Source organism: Benincasa hispida, chromosome 9, assembly GCF_027475165.1.
Source record: "Benincasa hispida cultivar pf3 chromosome 9, pf3_genome.v1.1, whole genome shotgun sequence".
Classification (NCBI taxonomy): domain Eukaryota; kingdom Viridiplantae; phylum Streptophyta; class Magnoliopsida; order Cucurbitales; family Cucurbitaceae; genus Benincasa; species Benincasa hispida.
In genome coordinates, this window is record NC_143486.1 from 47,863,490 (window position 1) to 47,888,582 (window position 25,093).

Sequence of the window (25,093 nt, forward strand, 5' to 3'; positions counted from 1 at the left end):
ACTGGACGGCAGAAATCAACTCTGGTACGACTGGTTGAAAACACTCATTCACTGCCGCTCGAATAGTTGTCTTCATGTCAAAACTTGAAGTTCCATCGACAAAAGACGACCGTGGTTGATTCTCTTCCATAATGACTAGGGTTTTGTCGCCTAGCTCTGATACCATGTTAAAATATAGAAGAAGAAAAGAGAATAACAACGCACAGTTACGTGGAAACCTTAGTACAGGGAGAAAAACCACGATATAGAGATCTTTCTTATTAGTTAATCTGATACTTAGAATACACAGGGACACAATGTATAAGTAAACTATAGGAAACCCTATGGGCCTACACAATTACATAAATGCCCCTAGGTTAATAACCATATTTTCAACAATATTAGTTTATAAGAATTACAAGAATAACATAGAGGAAAATGTCGATGTCTTGTATTGAAACTTTAATGAAGATGATGATAGAATATCTTACTTATCTTTTGAGTGGTATTGATAAATATATATATACTTTTAGAGTTGTTTTTTTTTTTTTTTTTGACAAATATCTAATATGATGAAGCATAGAATAATAATAATAAAAAAGTTCAATAACGATTATCTGAATCAAGTAAAACTTTTTACATTTTTGGATGAGCTGTAAATTTAAATATTCTAATTATTAGTATGCAATTTACACTATTTATGTTCTATAGTTAGTTGTATTAGATATTTATAGTGTAGGTAATAAGGAGATTGCTCGAGGCCTTCAAGTTTTGTTAAAAAGTTTCAATTTCATTAATCTTGTGTTAGTGTTACAATTTTTACTAGTTGTCGACTTTCATTTGAGACTTGGGATTTAGATTCTTTTTTCTTTTGAAATTTCTAAGTTTTGAGAGATACATTCAATTGTTTATCTTGATGAATGATTTTTGTTGAAATTAATAAATTTTAGGGTAAATTTCAATTTGGAGTCCAAAACTTTGAGGTGTATCAATTAAAACTTCAAATTAACAAGGATAAAATGCACTTTTGGTCATTGAAGCTTGGAGTTGATATCGATTGGGTCATTGAAATTTCAAAATAAACGCTTTTGTCCTTGGAGGTTTGCTTAGATCGGTAGTTGATGAACAATAAAATGATATGGCCGTTAAATATAATATTATTTTGTTATGAAATGGCCTCCCCCTTATTTGTCTCTTCTCCACCCTCTCCTTCAACTTTCCACCACCATCTCTGCAATATTGCCATCGACTTTCTCATATTTTACCGACCTCTTGTAAAAAAAAATATAAAAATATTGGAATACCTTAAGAATGAAGGAGTAAAGCATGGTGGACTACAAGAAATCGCACCTCTCCTGACGCCCAAAATTGCTGGGAATGGTGGAAAACACGTCGGGAGATCCTCTCCTGACGACAAACAGATCGTCGGGAGTTTGTTCGAGAAAAATCCGTCGGGAGAGGAACTCCCGACGCAAGAGAGGGTCAGTCGGGAGTTGTTCCTAGAACTCCTGACACATAGAAGAGCGCGTCTGGCTAGTATATGTTGTTGGGATTTCTAGAAACTCCCGACACACTCTTCTATGCATCGGGAGTTCTAGGAACAACTCTCGACGCGCTCTTCTATGCGTGGGGAGTTCCTTTATTGGTTGAATATTATTTTTAATTATTTTTAATTTGATTTTAATAACCTGTAAAGTATCATTAACCAACTCAAACAAATTCACATAATAAATAAAACAAGGAAAACGAAGTCTCTACTATAACAAATAGATGAAAAGTTACAAGATAACTTATAAAAGAAATTTGTCTTTAGAAATACATGAAAGAAATAAGATGAAAACAACATCAAGAAAAAGAAAACAACGTCTAGAACACAACATCTTCAACAATTGTCTAACCTCATCTCCGAACAGCATCCTACAACAAAACAAAAATATTCAAATGTCATAAACTTCCAAAAACAAACAAAAAACTCCAAGTTCAACTTCAAAATGGCATTCCTAACGCTCATAAACATAAAAAAACATGTTCAAATATTCATAAACATCCATAAACACACAAAAACTCCAAGTTTAATGACAAAACGAGTATAAGTATAACCTAACTCTACCCACCCTCCACGACATTCCCGACGCTCATAATTATAAAAAAAACACATGAAAATCTACAAGTTCAACTCCCTACCGATACCCATAATATTTGAACTTCACAAACACCAACGAACGCACAAAAAACTCAAACTTTCCCCTAAAACAATCTAAACCAAACTTTGACCCACCCCCCACAACATGTTCAAATATTCATAAACATCCATAAACATCCATAAACACACAAAACTCCAGGTTCAATGACAAAACGAGTATAACCTAACTCTACCCACCCCCATGACATTCCCGACGCTCATAAACATAAAAAAAAAACACATAAAAACCTACGAGTTCAACTCCTTACCCACCCCCAAAACATTTAAACTTCATAAACAAGAATGAATACATAAAAAACACAAACTTTCCACCCAAAACAATCTAAATCAAACTCGACCCACTCCCCACAACATGTTCAAACATTCATAAACATTCATAAACATCTATAAACATCCATAAACACACAAAAACTCCAGGTTCAATGACAAAACGAGTATAACCTAACTCTACCTACCCCCACGACATTCCCGACGCTTATAAACATAAAAAAAAAAACACATAAAAACCTACGAGTTTAACTCCCTACCCACCCCCACAACATTCAAACTTCATAAACAAGAACAAACATACAAAGAACACAAAATTTCCCCCCAAAACAATCTAAACCTAACTCGACCCATCCTCTACAACATGTTCAAACATTCATAAACATCCATTTCATATACACTCACATTCCCTACGACCCTTGTACTCTAAGTTAAACTTGTTGTGATTAAAATGCATCATAACATTTTCAACTCAATTTCAAAGTTCAACAATGCACCATAATTTTTCCTCCAACCACTGGCGGAAAACATTCAAAGCAAATTTTCAATCATAAAATATGTAAATTCAATAACAAAAACAAAAAAAAAATTAATATGTATATTCAATAACACTTAATATGTATATTCAATAATACTAACAATAATAAAATTAATATCTATATTCAAAACAATAGCAAAACAAATATTAGATTTTGATTTTGATTATGCCACAAAAAAAATCAAAGCACATGTGTTCAGTAAACAAAACGACGAATGAATTACTTACCGGCGGCTATGGAGGAGGTCGAACTGGCGGTGGAGCTGGGCTGGTCGGTGGTGTGAGGTGTGAAGCATTTAGCGTGAGGCGCACGCACGAGTGTGAGACGTGAGGCGGCGTGAGGCTAAGGCTTCAAAAGGAAGAAGAAAATTTTGAATAAGAAGAGGCAGTGTGAGGTGTGAGGCAGCGTGAGGCTAGGGCTTCAAGAGGAAGAAGATAAATTTCAAGAAGAAGAGGCGGCGTGAGGTGGCATGAGGCATGAGGCATGAGGCAGTATGGGTTTGAAGAAGAAGAAAAATTTGAAGAATGGGAGGATAGACGCGTGCGACTAGGGCTTCAAGAGGAAGAAGATGACATTCAAGAGACGGTCGGGAGTTTGAAGGCTGTGCGTCTGGAGATTAGGACGATTACTATACGGCGTCGGGAGTTAGTTTTAACTCTCGACGCCTCTCCTCCGTCGTCGGGAGAGATGATATCTCCCGATGACTGTTCTCTCGACGACCTTTTTAGGCGTCAAAAGAGTTTCTTTTTCTTGTAGTGCAGAATGGCTTGTGTTGTAGTAACGTTGAGATGCAAAAGTGTGAGCCTAAGTTCTTCCAAAGCACAATGGCTTTCAACAATTGGCCTTGCCTTTTTGGGGCATCTTATCTTGAAGTTTCAATGGATTTGAACTTTGAATCATTTTGTAAGCTCTATCTTAGTCATTTCTGACTTGAGTTCTATGTAAACCCCTTTTCATATTCTCTCATTTGAGGCAATTCTCACTTTTGTTTGCTCACCCTTATACCCACTTTTTGCTTCTTTCCATGGCTACCTAGAGGTATCCAACTCTCTCACAAATTTAGGAAATAAAAAATGAAACCTTCGGACAATAACAAAATAGTATAGGAGAATTAAAACAAGGCCACACAACGTGAGGATGCCAAAGGAGAAAGTCCTTAGTTCTTTACTAGGCGGAGTGGCAATATTGCAGTGATGGTGGTGGAAGGTTGAAGGAGAGGGAGGAGAAGAGGCAAACGAGGGGGAGGCTATTTCATAATAAGATATTATTATAATAATTTTGTCAAATTATAAGGAACTTCAAGGATCATTTAGAACTATTTCTCAAAATTCGAGGACTAAAGTATTTATTCTGAAACTTCAGGGATCAAATAGACATCAATTCCGAACTTCAGGGACCAAAAGTGTATTTTACTCAATTAATAATTATATCAATATAAATACTTGACTTTCATAGGTCAATTAGTTTAAACCATGTGATTTGTAGCTATTTCCACTTGATTTTATTTAAAATCACTTCAAAATCACCTAAATAAGATTATTCTTCTTCAAAAATATCACCAAATTAGAAAATATGTATATCACGTAATGTGTTTATAAATAAGTAGAGAAATATCATGTGATGTGTTTATAAATAAGTAGAAAAAATAGTGGAAGGCGACCAAATGAGTAATTGTTACTATCTATTTGGTTCTCTTATTTTTCTCTAAATTACATCAATACTTGCATTTAAAGAAGTCTTATACACATGTAATAGTTATGCATCAAGAGTTCTAAAACGAAGTTTCAATAAAGAGTCCAAATTGATTTATTTATGAAAATTTAGGGGGTGTTTGACCCATGCGTTCGGAATTAGGAGGGTTTGGCCCATGATATCAAGTCCATGTTTGGGCCATTGGAATAAATGCTCGGGATTAAGAAATCAAACTAATAGGTTTGAAATAGGTTTTTTTAATGAATGTCATGAGTTTGAGAAAAAATTTCCTTAATCTCATACCTCTTATTAATAGTCATTGATGATAATCAATCGACTTTCATGATCGACCATTAGGTATCGATCGTCAACGACCAAATGTCTTGACCATTGACGACCAACCATCATGACCGTCAATGACCAACTGTAGTGATGACCAACGAATGACAATCATGACCTTCGGCTACCAGCCATCATGACGGTCGACGACTGACCATTCATCGTGATCATCAGCGACCATCTATGGCCGATCATTGTGATCGCCGTCAATGGATCGTTGTGATTGTCTTCGATCGATGCATGGTTACTCGTGATAGTCGACAATTGTCGTTGACAACTTTTTTTCCTACATTTTCCCTTAGATTTCTCATTTTTTTTCTCTTTTATTTTGGGAAACATAAAAAAAAAAAAAAAAAATATTCTCCCTTGTTCAAGATCTTCCTCGTTGAAGCATAATGTCAATTGTGCTAGCTGTGGACGTTAGATGTTTGTCACTTGTCGCCCATCGTCGATCACTGGGTTTTTTTCCCTCTTTCATCTCCTTCCTCTCTCTCCTTCTTACTCATTTACATACACACATAAACAAGTAATTTACTATTTCATCTAGGAGCTCAAATGACTGACGTGTTGCATCAATTATGTTGTACATAGGTCATTAGATTCGGATTACGAATGCTATTAAATGCAAAACCTGAAAGGTAAAATTCATTTCATGACTACAAGGGAAAAAAAAAAAGATAATTTAGAGATTAAAAGCAAAACTAATGTGTTAGTATACGAAATTTCAAACCTTACTACTTTGTTATCAAAAGATAAATTTGTTATTTAACCGGAGATAAATTAGAAATTTAAAACCAAATTAAATTTGTTAAGAGTTTGTTATATAACTTAATTTCAATACTTTGTTATCTTTTTACTAAAAAAACTAAATTTTATTTTTTTAAAAATAAAAATACCTAAATCATTGTTATTCCTACATTATATGATTAGCTTAGGAGTACAAACAAAAAAGATAAGTTTCATTTTAAAAATGAACCGATTAAATTTTTCATTCAAAATTATATAAAAATTGATCCATGACACACTAGAGATTATATTATCCAAATCCATGTTTGCAACCCAAATACAGACATTTGTGATTCCTAAGCTTCAAAATCCCTCAAATGAGCCCTTAGGCATTTGATTCCGAGCCTACCTCCAAATGCCACTTAGGGTTTAAATTCATACAACAAAAAAGTTTAGAGTTATGAACTAATTCCCGTTGAATTTTAAGAGCTTTTGTTCCTTTAACTTTTAACTAGATGAATTTATTGGAAATTAAACATGGGTAGGAATTACAATCCATATTTTTAGTATAGTATTAGATTCAATTGAATATAAGTAGCATTGATAAGAAAAATAGAAGATCTTAATGTTTCATTTGGAAAAATAACAAAATAATTATCCTTTTGTAAAAATGTCAAAAATAATAAAAATAATAATAATTACAAATTTGCAGAGGTCCAAACTACCCCAATCATACAAATGAGATGCTACTAACCTAATTTAGATAGATTCTTAAATACACCTTAATTAAAACAACATAAAATTATCAACATACCTTAAATAGGTTGGGATACGTGTTAGGAGATTTCAAATTTGAAATCTCATTGCAATTGGTTCATCTTTCCCAAAAACCAAAAACTTTTTTCCCATCAATCAAATCCATCATTGAATAAATAACTTTCCACTTTTCCCTATCCCACACAAACCTCAAAATAGAATAACCTTCGATTATGAAGCTAATCCATCGTAAACTATCTGAAAACTCTATCGATCACCAAAACCACAAGAAAATCAAGAGTGAGAGTCTTGCTTCAAACATTCTTTTTCAGGGGAGCTTCGATATATAACCTTTGAACTTCCGAAACACATGCATTGTAGATTCCAAGAAAGGTTAAAGTTGATAAAACCTATAAAGTAAGTTCTATGTGCATGAGATCATTGACAAAGACAAAGACAAAGAATTATGAACTAAACTTCATCTTTCATGTTTAAAACAAAATTATAATAAAGATAATGATGAAACTAAATATAAAAATAAGAAGAATTGATAAAAAAATAAAAAAAAAAAAAAAAAAAACGAGATGTATCTATATATTTCAAGTTTGAAAAAGAAGATATAATAAAGATAATGATAAAAATAATTAGAAAAATAATTTGATTTGGTTAGGATTAACAGAAAAGAGAAGATAAATATAAAATAAAATTAGATTTAGGCCAAGATGGTAATATAATATGAGATTTGAAAATTCAAACAAACCTTTGCAGACGGAAGATCTTTTAGATACAAATTTGGAAAATTTTCAAATTAAGAACCGAGATTTATGTCAAAATATCCGCATGGATGAAGGAAGTTAATTCATGTTGAATAAGTAAAAATGAAAATCGACAAAGCCTGAATTATGAATTTGATGGATTAATTACGAGGCAATTAATGGAGCTATTGGATTAATTGCAATGCATTTAAAGGAATTGTTAAAGATATTTTAGGATTAATAGAAAAGAGATTCATATGTCACCCATACATTTTGCTATTATTTTGAAAAAATTTAAGTTTTACTATATTTACAAATATAAGTGTGTAATTAACGTTACGTGATCCAATTTTGCTATCTATTTCCAGATATTTCCAACAAACTACGACAACATCTCAATAGCATTGTTCTTTTTTTATATAACTTGGAGGGCCATGAATAGGGTTGTCAAGGGTTGTATATGCTTTTTATATATTTGTTTCATTCCACATTTATCTTATATTTAATAATACGAGCTATATATATATATATATATATATATCTTTTTGTTTTATTTCATAAAGTGGAATATATTTCATAATACCTTGTTTCGTTTCATGTTTTACATTTTATAAATGTGGAGTATATTTAATAGTATGAGATATATTTTTGTCTCAATTCATGTTTATATTTCATAATATGAGTTATATGTTTTTGTTTTCTCCTATGTATATATTTCATAATGTAAAGCATATGCTCAATCATATAACGTATATAAGAAACATGATATAATTGAATATGTTACATAAAAAGTTATAAAAGGGGGACAAACTAATTGATAGAAAATTGGTAAAAAGTTGACAAGAACCCAAAAGGTGTCAACCTCCTCCACAGAAGTAGAAGAGTTTTGCACACCAAAACCCACACCCTTATGAGATTAGACAAGAACCCAAGCTCCAAATCGACCAACGCAACACGAGCTAAGCAATGCGTCGCAAAATTACACAGTCTAGGACCGATGGAAAACGAGATAGCTCCCCATATCTGCGCCAAAAGCTTGTCTTCATTGCTCAACAGCTTGGCAGTTTTGCAAGCATCAAACTCCATGAAGTGAGCTGGAAAAGGAGCAGCTGGGTATATAGATATGTGTTTAATTCCCTTGCGAATGGCCATGCCTCCAACACTTAACCCCTACAAATGATATTACTCACACGTAGAGATGTCCATTTCTACTGTGGAGACCTATTTTTTATCATATAGGAATTGGAAGAAAATTTTCCTGTAAGCTAGTCCTCGTATCCATCCTTATCCTTGTCCCGCTCTTATCCGTTCTCTATCCCTATCCTATTGGTCTCTTTTTTTTATTTTATTATAATAATTATCGTTATGTTGTGTTGTTATAAATATTATATATAAATTTCAAGTTTTGTTGTTTAGTTGCAATATAATGAATATGCTTGAATTGAATATTTAAATTCAGATTATATATATATATATATATGAATATTTTGATTGGTAATTATTTCATTCTACTAGAAAATTTGAGCATTTTCTCATTAAATTTGAATTGTTCATTTGAAATTAATCATATAAAAACAAGTGAGAAATTTAACTATTTAATTAAAAATTTTCTGTAGTAGTTATTTAAGTTAATTGATTTCTTTAAAAAAATAAAAAGAGAAAAAAAATTCCGCCCAGGAATTTAATTCACACAATATTAAATGGAGAATTTCATGAGAATGAAAAATGAAATGGAGAGCGGTGATGGGAAAATCATTGTTCACCCGAGATTTTGACAAAGAGAAGTTAATTCGGGGAATTGAATTTGATTTTAATGATTTGTAGTATAAGTATTACTATCTCTAATGTATATATCTTCTACTGCTTTCTTTCGAATGTTGACTTTGATTTGAGGGTGAGTGAGCTTGTTATCAAATAAGGGGAGACGAGTTTTCAATTTATAGATGGTAAAAGGACGATCAATTTGATGAAGAAGAGATAATTAATTCATTAAAGAAGAGAGGCACAATTTGTTGAACAAGATAAATCAATTTGTTGAAGTCTTCGAGTATAATGTGAATTATGAATGTTGAAATTCTCTTACTTCTTAATGGTAAAATGATAGGTGACCTCTATTATAGAGCTTTGGGAGATCCTGTATAAGCTTCGTTAACTCTAGACCCAATTTTTCAGTTTAAACTTACGAAAGATTTATAGAATTGACTTGCTTCACAATAAATATTTTACGAATATTTTCAATTTTAATTATATTTCATAATTAGATTTATGCAAAAATTAGGACAATTTTAACCTTTTGGTACTATCTTTTCCTAGTTAATATTCGTATTATTTTATAATTAAAACAATTAAAAAATTTACACTCGGATGAGCCTCATTTATTGCATATTGAATGATCATTTTTTCCCTTTAAAATTGTATTTCAATTTCCTTGATTTTAGGTAAACCAATTTTACATTAAATTCATGAATATTATATTTTTCTAATTTTTTTTTTTTTTTAAGATTTCACATATCAGATATCAATAATTACACTCAGAAAAAGCTATCAATAATTTATTTTCATTGTTATTTCTTTCATATATTATGCGATAAAAAGTTTCAACATTCATTCATATTTTCTGTTGTTTGCTTCTCTATATAATCTCTTAATTTTTTTTGACAATTTTCTATCATAACGTTGATGATATATTATAATGAATTACCATACAATATATTGCAATATATTTTAGCGAACTACCATATAATATACTGTAGTATATTTATATAAACATATACATATATATGCAATATACAATATCTTGTGCACTTGATCATATTTTGACATGAGTCAAATATACAATATAAGGTATATATTTGCAAAATAACTAAATATACATGTATATATATGACGAAGGTACGTGAAATATATATCTTAATATGATGTATATATTATGTAACTTACCTTACATTTGTACATGCTCTTATTATATTTGATATAAACATCGTATATAGTTAAAACTTGTACATACATATAAAAATGAAATGCATATAAGTTATATTCATAGATTGCAATATTAATATACAACGGTATACGTTTCTAAAAAAATACAATGGTATAATTTTTAATTTTTAAGTGTACGAACATGATAGTTTTTACAATATACCATCTTATGTATCAAATAATTTATGAAATGTATATTTTTCAGTTTCCAGTATATTTATCAACACAAAAAATAAACTATAATATGTTTCCAAAAAACTATGGAATATGCAGGAAAAAATGAAAAATGGTATAAAGGGATATAAACATACAAACCTCGAACAACAATTAGAGATGAAAATAGATTGAATTTCGAGGGGAATGAAAAAATAAACCAAATCTCCTATAATTAAAAAAAAAATTAAAAACATTTTATTATCCCACATTAAATAAACCAAATCTCTCCTACAATTAAAAAAAAAAAAAAATGTTTTACCCCACAGAAAATGCATTCCAACTAAAATGGATAACTACACACCCAAAGTCAAATTCGAAATTAACAAGGAAATGATTTCTCTATTTTTTTTTTTGGAAATATTCTTATAAATAAAAAAATCCAAAAAAATATAAAGAAAAATTCCAAAAGTGTTGTAGTTTTGAAATGTAAATAATTTTAAATACTTTTTTATATTTAAAAAATCCCCCTTTTTTTTTTTTTTTTCATATTTGTGTCACTACGACTTTCTTATTTTCTAAAATAAAAATGGTTAGAAATTAATGAATGGATCTTTCAAACTTGATTTTTATATAATATTGTAACTCATTAGTCATTAGATTATTCATGAAAAAAATGATGGACAAGAGACATTCTTGTAGTTTAATCTATTTAATTAGGCTATTAATATAGGAAATCCTAAACTTAATTTAATATATTTTTAATATACTTTTATTTAAATTTGACCCAACATAAGTTGATCTAGAGTTGGGTCCAATCGCCACCAGACGTAATTTGATTAGACGATTTGACATTGTCCAATAGATTAATGCTTAGACAAGTGACATCATTTTATTTGCTAACTTTCACGTCTTTTGTTTTAATTTAAATACACATGTAAATTTGTAATTAGTCTCAATTTTATCAATCATAATTTAAATAATGACGTGATAATTTATAATTGACTGAAATTTCTTAATCAATAACTATCCCCGATCTAACCTCATCTTGTGGACATCTCTACTGCACATATTGGACACCCAAGGGAGTCATGAAGGACCCCCGACAAGTGAATCATGTCTAGTGGAGCTCGCTTGCCCCAATTACATCTAAGGATATTTTGATAAGGGAAAATATTTATTAAATACCTAAAAGATTAAATTGTAAATTTGGTCCCTATAATTTGAGTAAAGCTATAATTGAGTGCATATGGTTCGATAAAACTCTCACAAATAGTCCCTACGATAGAGACTATATATGAAGATTTTATCAAATTTTAGAGATTATTTATGAGATTTATAAGAATTAAATTTATAGAGACTAAATTTTAAACTACTCGGAACCAAATTTATAATTAAATTTACGTAAACTATTAAGAATAAATAATTAAGTTTATAGTATAATTATGAAGTTATTACATAAAACGCAACCCATTTCTTTCATCTTATTTTCAGACCTGGCTGGCACTAAAATGGGCTAGATAGAGGAAAGCCCAGGATCGAACAGCTCCAATGGGATAGCCATATAAAACCCTAAACCCTTCGTCTGTGCTTCTTCTTCTACCCTTCAACCTGGTAAACCCTAAACCCCCATTCGACGTCTTTGCATTCAAGATCTTGAGGTAAATTCTAAGTTTTCCCCTCAGTTTTATGTAGTTATTCAATGTTATTTTCTGTTTGATGCGCTATCAAACTCTTCGAACAAGAATTTCATTTTCCATTTCTCTTAATGCTCAATCTCGCGCACCCTCGTCCAATCTCCACTCTTACTTGATTCTCGCTCTGGTAGGTATATGAATTGAGATCGTATCTAACTTTTTTTTTGTTACAATCTTGTGCTTTTGGGTGCTTGCATCTCTTTTTGGTGAAGTATTCATTTCTCCGTCTGAAGCTCGTGGATGGAAACTGGCATAGCATTTGAGGATTGAATTCTTTTGGGGTTCTCTGTTTTTTTTTTTTAATTTTTAAAATTTTTTTATTAGAGCGATCCGATGTATGAGTTCTGCAATTGTATCGTTAGATCCTTCCATATGTGCTGCTTTCTGCTTCCGTCTAAGTTTTTGCAAGAATTTTGTTTGGTTACCCGTCAAAATTGTGCACAGCACATATCTACACCGAACTATTAATAAACATACGATCACTAGGGATTTTCCAATAGGTGGAATCATTTCTTACCAGACGAGGAAAATTTGGCCAAATTTAAGCTAAAACATTGGGAACGAAAAACTAAATTCAAACGTCATCTCCTCTCCATTTGCCGAGAATACTTTTGGCCAAATTTTAATATATGAAATAGATTATTAATGTTTTTTCCCCCCATAATGCTTTTCAATGTATATGCGAGTATGGAGGCCGTTAAGTTGTTTGTTTATTAGAGCTAGACCCTGCCACTGTTTTGATGCCAACTTTGCTCTGAGTTTGGTGCCCCTTTATTTTCCATAGATAAACTGAACATGTTTAGAGTCTGGGAAAACATTTGATGGGAAACTGTTGTATTGTTATTTAATCAATCTAAAGCATCTCACTATAGTTGATGGGTTACTATTAACCCTTTCTGTAAGTTTAAAACATATACTTATACTTTGGGAAACTTCATTGATAATTCTTGAATTGATTTTCCACCTTAAATTTTTTTTTTTTTTTTTATTTTATTTTTTTTTGTTTTTACTGTCAATCTATAATAACTTTTTTTTTTTTTTTGAATTTCTCAGAATCTTGGAATATGAATTTGAAAAATGTTAAGGTTCCCAAGGTGCCCAGTGGTGGTGCTGCCTCTGCTTTGATGAAGATTGGGATTATTGGCGGGCTTGGGTTATATGCAGCTACCAACAGTCTCTACAATGTTGAGGGAGGACATCGGGCCATTGTGTTTAACCGTCTAGTTGGAATTAAAGATAAGGTTAAAGAATCTGGTCCATACCTGAAACACTTTTATAATTCTATATTCATTGGCCTAAAAAATTTACCTGGTTCTTGGATGACTTCAGCATATAAGTGCCTAAACTTCGCGGTTGGTGTAAGCAGTATAATTTGAACAATTTTTTGTGTCATAACTTTCAGGTTTATCCTGAAGGAACACATCTCATGATCCCTTGGTTTGAGAGGCCAATCATATATGATGTCCGTGCACGACCCAATCTAGTAGAGAGTAGTTCTGGAAGCCGAGACCTCCAGATGGTGTGTTATTTCTTTTATTTTAAGATACCTTACCTTTTTCTTAATATTTGATTTATTCTTGTTGAATATGAGGTTAGACTGCGTAGACTACTTTCAATGCTCAACACGTAAGTGATTAGCACAAAACCTGGCATGTGTTTATTTTACATGTGGAGGGCAGGCAGATGTTTTGTGTTTCTCTATGTGTTTTGTTATATCCCAGTTGGAATCTTAATCTTAATGAGTGGCTTTTATCTGGAATTGGACGAGTGATATATCCCTTTTTTCAAAAGCATCCTTGTAATCTCGTTGGGGGTTCAAGTCACTATAAACAAGATACAGACATAGAATGCAGGTTATCTTCTACTTAGTTTCAACAGATTTATAAAATTTATTCCTAGTGTTTGAAGTGAGGAAATAAAATGGATGATGATGTTTATTGATAATTTAAATTCTAGTAATACTCTATGAAGCACAAACACTTTAATTTAGCTAACGTGTTTGTGTCTACACTTGGATACTCCGACATTTGTTGGCACGTATTGGACACTTGTTAGTGCAATAGATGTGTTAGATACTAGCTAGTTGTACACAATCAAAGTAGGTTCAACATTTGTTAGACATGCATTGAACACTTGTTTAAGTATACTATTACTAAATAGGCACATATATGACAAAGATAATAAATTTTGAGAGTGAAATACATCAGACTAATTTTTTCAACATAAATGTATGAAATCATTGACTTTAAATTTACTTCTGGTACAAAAATGTATATTTTAATAAATGTATCCTTGCTGCTTGTGTCCCAGATATTTGAAATGATTGATGTGTCATGTGTCCATATCATCTCAGGTGATACCTTTTATTTAGTTTCAAAGACATTTAAATACCTGTTTATTGATCTTTTGAAATTTGTGTACAACAGTTGAATGAACAATGTTGCAATACTAATAATTATGTGGTTATGTGGTTGCATTGTATTTAGAGAGGAGGTTATTCCCCTCCTCCCCCTACACAAAAAAATTATGAATTATATTTTTCAAGTCTATACCGATTGGGACACACAAAAAAATTATGAATTATATTTTTCAAGTTTACACCGATTGGGACCTTTTTTTACTTTGGAAAAAAAAAACCCGTTGGTGTGATGGGGACATCTCATCTCTCCTTACTGTAGCACTTCTTATTATCAACATCATCTTCTCATTTCTTATAAAACCAAATTTATGGATTCCTTAAATCTCGAGAATCAAACTTGTTAAGTTCCCTCTCCAAATTATGGATTTGATGAGTTGTCCAGATGGTTTCTTGGTCGTTAATTTTTGGTCTGTAGGTAATTCTTTTGGTGTTTCAATTATTTAATAATTATAGGTATTGGGTTTTGTGTGCAGGTTAAAATCGGTCTTCGAGTTCTTACCCGCCCATTAGCAAATGAGTTACCTACATTGTATAGAACACTCGGTGAAAATTATAATGAAAGGGTTCTGCCTTCAATCATTCATGAAACTCTGAAATCTGTAGTTGCTCAGTATAATGCCAGCCAACTTCTTACCCAAAGAGAGGTAAAACGAGAACTATCCTCTGCTAGTTAGGTTTCAAAGTATATCTGTCCTGTTTATCGCATTTATTCAATTTATTTTCTGTTTGTAGTTAACTGAATATGGTTCTTTCTGCGTGTACTTCGTGTACGTGCCTCACTATGTTAGTTGTATGCTGATTGACTGTTCATTTTCAGGCTGTTAGTAGAGAAATCCGAAAGACTTTGACTGAGAGGGCAGCCCAGTTCAATATTGCTCTTGATGACGTGTCCATAACAAGTTTAACTTTTGGAAAGGAGTTTACAGCTGCAATCGAAGCCAAACAAGTGGCTGCCCAAGAAGCCGAAAGAGCTAAATTCGTCGTCGAGAAGGCTGAACAGGACAAGAGAAGTGCTATAATAAGAGCACAGGTGAGGTGGATGGGATGAAAAGTGAACAATATACTAACGTTTTTGTTGATGTTTTGCAAGATTCCATTAATTTGTTAGGTGAAAATTGATCACTTTCTGATCTTGATTAACAGGGAGAAGCCAAGAGTGGGCAGCTGATAGGGCAAGCTGTTGCCAACAACCCTGCGTTTATGACTCTGAGGAAAATTGAAGCAGCAAGAGAAATTGCACATACTATTGCAAACTCATCCAACAAAGTTTTCCTGAATTCAGATGATCTGTTGCTGAACCTTCAAGAGATGAATTTGGAGCCCAGTGGAAAGAAGTAAGCCCCACTCATCCCTTCAAAACTTACAAGCCATTTTGTCTCGTTTCTTTGATTAATTGTGAATGTTGGGGCATTTACGTGGAAGACTAGTTAGTTTGTAAACAAAATCGAACGGTTTACTATCCATCACTTTTCCAACAACTTGAGCCTGCCTGCTTCAGTAGATGGCCGCCAATTCTGATCCACTTGGGGAGATGGTTTTTGCGTACATTGTTATATGCCATTTGAACTGTTTAAATTTGTTGGTTAGATTTCGATGAATTCATTTGATCTTATCTTCTCCGATTTGGAAAAGGAAATAAAAACACTTAAAGTAACAATCTAGTTTTCCAAATTTAGTTTGACGATGATTTTTTCAAATGTGTTAACAATCTAGTCCTTGAACTTTAATAATAATGATCTAGTTTATCGTGAAAAATATTAGTAGAATTTTATTTAATTTTTTACCTGGGTGAATTGATAAATTGATTGGAAATCAAATTTATTAATAAATTATGAAGATTAAGTCGTAAGTTAATAAAATTTGATACGTAAATTTGATGATAGTTTTACGATACGAGCTAAATTGTTACAACTTGTAAATTATAAGGATTAAATCATTGCTTGTTAAAGTTTAGAGATTAGAGATTTAATTGTTATCTTCATGAAGGTTTAAACACAAAATGTTTTTTTGAATTTATAACTCTAATAAAAAGAGTGACGCAAGAAAGAGTAATGTTTGGGTATATTTCAGTCTGTCCATTCAAGAAAAAAAAAAAGATGAGTATAGACATTCAACTATTTTTCTTAAAAAAATGGAAATAAAGTAGAAATTGTAAAAAAAGAAGAATTGTGAGGGTGATTTTGTACCAATAAGGGCCAATAGAATGTTTTGAGATGTGAATATCTAACAATCAAAATTCATAATTCATGAGTATACCTGACACAAGTCGAAAAATGTAGAAAGATCTGGCTAATCCAATACTACTTATAAATTCATGGTATTAGATTTTGGTTAATTTTTCAATATTTCTATCATGTCCATAAATTTGACAATGGATGCATTTTTATATCATAATAAATTCGATGGAATATAAAAATGAAAAAGCAATTTAGGTTCTTACGATTTGAGAAAAGTTAACTTAACTTCTATGATTTTAAAAATTAGAAATAAGTTCTTATAATTAGATAAAACTTCATAGTTCTTTAATACCTCTGTTGTAATGATTATAGGGTAAGTAAATCCTAATTATAAATCATAGGGCTTAAACTCTAATGTTTCTAAATCATAGGAACCAAGTTTTCAATTTAACTAATAATAAACAAGCCAACAATGTCCATAGAGCATAAAAAAGAAACAAGATCATTGCAAAAAAGAAAATGGAAATATAATATAATAATAAAATTTTAATTTATTAAATGTGAAATGTTTATTTATTAATTTGAATGCATTATTATTTTTTTTTAAGTTTAAGAATATTCAACAACACTTTACCAAATTTTCATTTTCGTAAAATTGAAAGTAACATTTCCATTGAACCTAAGTCATTTAGGTTCTAGCTTTTTCTTCACAGATGCAAACAAAGTTTATCACATATTGTTTATAGGTCATATTTTTTTTTAGCTAAATTTTGAGAACTAAAAAAAGTAGCTTTCAAAAAGTTGTTTTTATTTTTAGAATTTGGTTAAGAATTTAACTATTGTACTTAAGAAAGATACAAACCATTGTAAGAAATGAGGATGATATAGGCTTCATTCTTTTTTTTTTTTTTTTTAGAATATGTGATATTATTATACAACAACAAGGAGGATCCCACAACCCGGGATCAAGGCATCAAAACATCAAAGCATCAAAATACAAGGAAAGACACACTATATAAGACCAAGAAGATCAACCTGCCAAGAAGCAGTATGAGCACGAACCGTAGAGACCATAAGGTGAACCAGAGCAGACACCGACCTCGGCCTACTTCCATGCAGTCACTGGTTACGCTCCTGCCAGATGTAGTATATGGAAACACACCAGAATACACGGAATAACTTTCTACGTATCCCCTTACCCGACTCCACTCGACACAACCAACTCAACTCCACATCCCAACCCACCATCTGATATGACGAGTCCAACTGATACAACGCACCAGACCACACATCTCTCTCAAACCCACACTCTCCCACACAGAAGGCACCCCCCTCTGATAACACACTCCAACTTCTCAACCAAAACAAAAACAAAAAACTAAATGGTTACCAAACGGGGCTTAAATTATCCATCTTTGAGAATGGTAATTGGTAGGTTAATTGCATGGATAGTCTTAATATTGTGTCTATATTTAGAACATGTTCAAACTTCCCATTTTTTTAAAATGTAAATAGACAAATGAACTAACTTTTTTTTTTCTTTTTGTTGTTGTTTAATACAAAAGTTATAGCTCAAGACTTAAAAAATGTCAGATAAAGAAAATGAAGAGTTTAAGTTTATGATTCAGACCCCCATAGATTTTGGACTTCTTCGTGCTATTACTCTTAGGGATTTTATGTTTTTTTTTTTATACGTGGTAACCAAAATTTTTAGATGTCTGAAATTATAGATATATAGAATTATAAATGTCTAACATGTTTAAATTATCATGTTTGGTTTGTAGAAATATTTTTATAGATATTTGAAAATATTTTGATAACTGTGTTTGTTTGGTAGGATTTCTAATTGGGAATATCTTAAATTTATGTAATGTTTCAATAATGTCCTTAAGATTATTTATTAATTTATAATTAATTTAATATAATTTGAATGTATATAACATATTTGTTTTTATCTATTTATCTTTTTAAAAATTAATATAATTTAAATTATTTTTATATATTATTTTTTTCACAAAATAATATATCATAATTTAATTTTTTTAAATAAAATAAATATTACTTTAAAATTAAATTTGAAAGTTTTGCTTAAAAAATAATAGGACTACGATTTAACAAAAATAAGTGATATATATGGTTGACAATATTTATTTTAACTATATAATGCAAACAAAGAGTGATATTTATACACACATATAAATATAAGAAAAAAAGAAGAGCAAGAAAGTAAATTGGAAATGTCCTCAACTCAAGAATTTGAAAAATCCATGTTTCAGAAAGGCATACAAACTCTTGAAATGTCACTCTGTATGGACATCCTAGGATGTCCAAAATCTCGAGATACTTGAGCATCTTACAATATTGCAAAATAAATGCAGTAATCTAGATGCCTATCTATGACGACATCCAAAACTCTAAAAATACCCCCTGTAAGGACATTCTAGGATACTCGGGTATTTGATAATATCGCAAAATAAAATATCGTAATCTAGATGCTCATCCATGAAAATTTAGAATGCACACGAAACAAACCATCCTTTAATTCTCTTAAATTTTGTGTTGATTTCCTTCCGTGCTCTTTTTTTCTTATTGTCGAAATTTAGAGATTTGAAGATTATATGTTGGACATATATTACATGCTACATATAGTAGGATTTTATAAACAAATTTCATTGGTATATCTCATTGATTCCAATGATTCACCAAAAATTAATATATAGCAAGTATTTTATAAAAGCATTAATACAGTGTTGTTTGTCACCATGTGTTAAATATATTGTGAACATATTAACGTCATGTTCTAATTTGTAACATATACCGAATATATATCATGAATTCCGCACTTTTTTTTTTTAAATTAATTCAATAGAATATCTCTGCTCATCATGAATTCCACACCTCAAGCTTCCCTCTATCAAAAGCAACACTTTCATTATTGCATCTAACACCACCACTAAAAGATGTAGAAAAACTGATCTTTGCCAACACCCCATTAAGTGATTTTCATGATTTTATGTGCTTTTTAGACCAACCATAAATTGTCATATCATTTCCCAAAATTAATGACGAAATTAAGGATAATCAAATTTGGAACTAATTAAAAGTTGAAATTAAAATTGAAGACATGAATTGGTAAATTCAGATGATGCCACGTGTTTTCATCCTGACTATTCAATTGAATAAAATTAATTTGGTCCAATTTGATACTATAATTTGGGCAACTCGATGAAAATAAGCTTAATTTGGTCCAAGGGGCCAAGCCCATGGACCAATTGAGCTCAAGCTCACTAGAGGACTCTATAAATGGAAGAGTTTTCTTCATTTGCAGGATCAACAATTTAACATTCAGTCTAGAGAGAATTCTTTCGACAACAAGAAAACTCCCTGACTCCTGAAGTTGAACACTCATTGAAGATACAAGTCTTCAAGACCCTTATAAGACTTCAATTTCCTAAAGAAACAAAGACACTTCTAAGTCTTCAATCTCAAGTCAAATATATGCATTCAACACATTCAATCAAGAGAGAATCAAAGGATCCAATACTAGAAGTCAAATTACATCCACATCAAAATCTACATCAACATAAATTGAATTCTATAAAATACGTTTTTCTCAAAAACCTCGTGGGAATAACGTGCCTTGAAACTTTATACATGCTAAGAAAAATGTGGTGAAAAGACGTTGAAGATAAGATTAATATTATTGATATGGAGAAAATATTTTGGAAGTTTTTACACGTTTTTGGGGATTATTTTTTGCAATCTATTTTGAAAAATCTCCCAATTTACTTTAATTTTAAATTTTACATTAATTAAACAAAATCAAGTGGTTGACACTTATGTCAACAAGGTTAAAATGGTACTTAACATGATGATTAATATTATTATTATTTTGAATAAGAACAACATAAAGTAAAAGGAGCTGCCATTAACAGGCAGAATACAAAAATTCCGAACATTATGGCGACAACACGAAAGGAGCCAATCACGAAAATAATTAAGCCAGAGAAATTGTTATGAATAACACATTTAAGTTTTCACTTTATAAAACTAGTATATCTTTTGAAAAATTGTTAGAATAGTTTTTTTTCGATCCATCTCACTTATCCTCTACTAGATTTTGTTAAAAAAAATAATTTTTTTCAAACTTATCGATTGTTTTGGGTCTTCTCAATACATCTCGTCAGAATCACACATCGAAATTTACTAATTTTTCTAAATGTTATATAATTTTTCTAAATCTTTTCAAAATAAAAAAATCACACTACCAAATTTTACACAATTTGGAGAAATTTGAAAAGATAATTGGTAAATTATTTAGATAATCAGTAAATCAATTTAGAAATTCGTGGATCTCAGTGTTGGGCAAAATAATACCGAGATTCTATATATTTGAGCTTTCTCGGTGAAACCTGAGTATAATTAACACCAAATTTTGATATATTTGAGTTTTCTCGATCGAAAGATTAACATCAATATTGAATATATATTCCAAATCTGACTTTTTTTTGCAAAATTTGATCTTTCCCAAAATTTAAAAAATGACAGTCATCTTGAATCAATTTGGAAAATCAATTTTGATAATTGGAAAACCCATGTGGAATTTTGAACATTCATACAATTGCGAAAACATAAATTATGCTAAAGATTTGAAAAATCACGAAATAATTTGATATAATATTTAATAAAGATAACCGAATTTGGAGAAAATTTGAAAAAATATAAGATATAATAATAATATTTGGGAAGATTACATACAAAATTAGCAAATCTTGGTGTGTAAAGAAAGCCCAAAACAATGGATAAGTTAGAAAAAGTTATTTTTTTAACTAAATCTCGATGGCCGATCTTCGGTGAGATAGAAAGAGAAAAACTATTCTAATGAGTTTCAAAACTATTATAACGTGAAAACTTAAAAAGGTTATTTCTGTCAATTTTTCCTAAACGACCCGACAAGCCAACATGTGAGCAGATTTGTTCCAATCCTTTGCACAAAGTGAAAGTCGATGGAAAAGAAAGAACAAGATAAATGCCAAATATCCAGCAAAAACGGTAACACATCAAAGTGAGCCTCAAGAGAGCGGTTGACCATTTGAATCAAAAGATCACAATCTGAAAGCTACCACCAAACCTTCCAAAAGAGCCCGAGCTTTTGCACAAATGGGCGTTAATAAGGACTATTTATAACCATTAGCGACCTCATCTAAAAGGATAGTTCCATAACTAGAAATCTCTTCTCCTTCTTTGCACGACGCATCCCCATACATTACATAGGACCCAAAGATCCCAAAAGGACACAACATTGGTGTCACCTGACTTTGTGCATTAGGAAGGAAATTGGACCCATAAAAGTGTTAGGATTGATATCCTAAATCTCTTAGTTTTGTAGTTTGTAATTGTATTTGTACAAACAATTTATTTTATCTAATAAAATAAGAGGTATTTTATTCGACATTTAGTTGCATTAACCCAAAAACCAATAAACTAAGATTTAAGATTATCAACTGTAACTTAAACATGTACGTGGAGACATACAGATGGATCATGTTTAAGTGATAATCTAAATGTTCTGTAGTAGATTGATAAGGTTGAGTATCTTATCTTGGTGATACTACGAATACGACTCGCCTTGTAGTTGTTACAATTGTTAAAGTGCTATAAGTGATTTGATCCTGATCATTCATGTGGAAATATGTGAGTCGGGGTATTTTATACAAAGAGTTTGTATAAGACTGAACTATGAAATGAATAGTCCCTTTATATAATACCATTGCTAAAAGAGACTTACATTTCACCAAGATAACCATAGATGACTTGACCCGAATCCTTAGTGAGTTGTGAACTCTTGCCTACGAAGGCAATTTGTTGATTTGCATGGGTGAGAGTGGCCAGTTTCACCAACTCAATATGCCTACCATTTTAGGATTTCGTCTGATTGGGAAGCTGAGAACGCAACTACATAAGTATGAATTCACTCCTTCCCCAGTGTTAGGGTAAGTAGAGAAATTACTCTCTAAAGGGTTGATTCCAGGGCTTCAACAATGTGACGCGACACTCTCTCCTGGCCTGAGAGGGATTCGGTTATAGTTGGACTATAACCTATTGTTCATTAGAGAGATTAGTGGTACTTAAGGAGTTAGTTTTTTTGAAGTTCATCTTCACTTGTAGTTCGATTTTTCTTGTTTCATGATATATTTTCGTTCGATTTTATGTTCAGTTTGTGTTTGATGTATTTGTTTTAGACTAGATAGTCAGTTCAATTGTTTTTTTGAAATTCATTCTTGCTTGAAGATTATTTGTAGTTTGTGTTCAATTTCTCTATTTAAAGATTTTGTGTTTCAGTTTGTATTCTTATTCTTCTAATGTTCTTTGATTGTTATGTGTTCTCTTTCCATTTCAATTTTTCTAAATTCTATTCCACTGAGATGATTTATATCTAATTTTCATTTATTTGCACCTAATTTCAAGTGATGGTTATCTGATTACCATAATCTATATTATATACTTATATATCAATGTGAGTTTAATCCTATACTTAGCTTTTGTATTTTTACAATATTTTGTAGTATTGGTTAAGCTTCCAATAGTCATTTTCCATAGTGGTCAATGGGATGGTAGAGAATGCTATATAGATTACAAAACTATTGGTTTTTTGGTTGATGAAATGATGTTTTTTGAGTCTTTTTTTAACTTCATACAGAAGGAAACTCGACTTGATTCATCCATTGAACTCCCATTTTTATTGGTCTTAGGTAGTAATGGGTTCAACATATTGTTAAGATTCTCGAAAATAAAGAAGTATGTTGGTTTTTTACAGTGATTAAGGATCAATTTACAAAATATCCCTTGGTTGCTCATGTTGTGAATATGCTTTCAGAAGTTTCAGTTGATACTTCTTCTTCTATAGTTGAGGCTGATTTTGGAGGTGAATTAGAAGTTTTTAGCGATTTCCATATTAACAATATGTCTTTTGTGTCGTCTTTGAAGAAGAAGGATTTGTTTGCTGGTATGGAAATTTTGTTGAAGTCATTTAATTTTATAGTAGTGAAAAATAATTTGGAGTTCAGAACTTTGAGATCAAATCCAAAATTTGTTGAGTTGGAATGTGCACAAGATGGTTGTTAATGGTCTGTTAGAGCCTCACATTATAGAAGTAGAGAATTATGGATGATTCAAACGTATATTAGTGAGCATAATTGCTCTATGATGATTCGTGGTTCTCATAGGCAGACATCTTCATAGTTTATTAGTGATTGTATGGTCGAGAATTTAAGATATAACTATGATCACTCAACACCAAAAGATATTATATATCACATGCTGATGAATTATGAGGTTAATGTCAATTATAATAAAGCATAGCAGGCAAAAGAATCCATTATGAATTTATTAAAAGGAGATCCCGATGATTCTTATGCTTTGATTCCCAAGTTCTTTCTTATGCTTTGATTTCCAATTTCTTTCTAAAGTTAAAAGAAATGAATCTAGGTTTGTTTTTTCACTTATTTTCTTATGTCGTTGATTAACTTTATAGTTATAAGTTAATAATCAGTTGACTCATATACCTATTAATTGGTATATCAGTCAATTGATTATATAGTAATCGGTTAGTAATCCATTAGTAATTAGTTAACAGATTGCACATACATTTATAATAAGTTATTTCTTTTTCTCTTTTTTTTATAGGGTCATTTACTAAATATGAATTGGATTTAAATGGACATTCTCTAAATATTGCTTCATAGCTATGGGGTCATCCATCGAAGGTTGGAGATATTGTAGATCAAATATTAGTTAATGGGACATTTTTGAAGTGTAATATGCTGGAACATTACTAGCTGCCTTAACAATGGACTGTAATAGTCAAACTTTTCTCTTTCTTTCAGCATGGTAGATTCAGAAAATGATACCTTTTGGGACTGATTTTTTTGAGGAGTTAAAAGTTTGTTTCGGGGATCGAGAGGGATAAGTTATTGTTTCTGATAAGCATATAAGCATTTCAAAATTTGTTTTAAATGTATTTCCGTCAGCTCAATATTGTGTTTGTATGGAACATCTTTTGAAGAATGTGAAGTTGTCATTCAAAGATTCTTTGATCGATAAAAATTTTCATTCGTGTGTAAAATCTTATACAATAGATGATTTTGAGTTGTATGTGAGGTGGTTAAAGTCTACCCATCTATCAGAGAATATCTTAGGAATGTTGGATTTGATAGATGGGCCTGTGCATACTCTAAGCAAAGAAGATATCAAATGATAACAAAAAAATACTGTTGAGAGTTTGAATTCATTATGAAAAATGAAAGAAATTACTTGTTGCATAATTACTTGATTCAATCAGAGAGTTACTCCAATAGTGGTTTATGATAGACGTAAATCATCATCTAGTTTGAAGATTATTTTAAGTAATTG

General features: G+C 31.0%; 1 protein-coding gene across 1 annotated transcript; it reads left to right on the top strand.

Moving 5' to 3' along the window:
- The first annotated feature begins 11,841 nt into the window (after positions 1 to 11,841).
- On the top strand, positions 11,842 to 16,161 carry LOC120087181 (prohibitin-1, mitochondrial). Its single transcript, XM_039044085.2, has 6 exons — positions 11,842 to 12,049; positions 13,139 to 13,326; positions 13,488 to 13,604; positions 14,978 to 15,148; positions 15,322 to 15,534; positions 15,648 to 16,161. Exons 2-6 carry the CDS (start codon positions 13,150 to 13,152, stop codon positions 15,840 to 15,842), a joined length of 873 nt encoding a protein of 290 aa, XP_038900013.1. The 5' UTR covers positions 11,842 to 12,049; positions 13,139 to 13,149; the 3' UTR covers positions 15,843 to 16,161.
- The last annotated feature ends 8,932 nt before the right edge of the window (positions 16,162 to 25,093 follow it).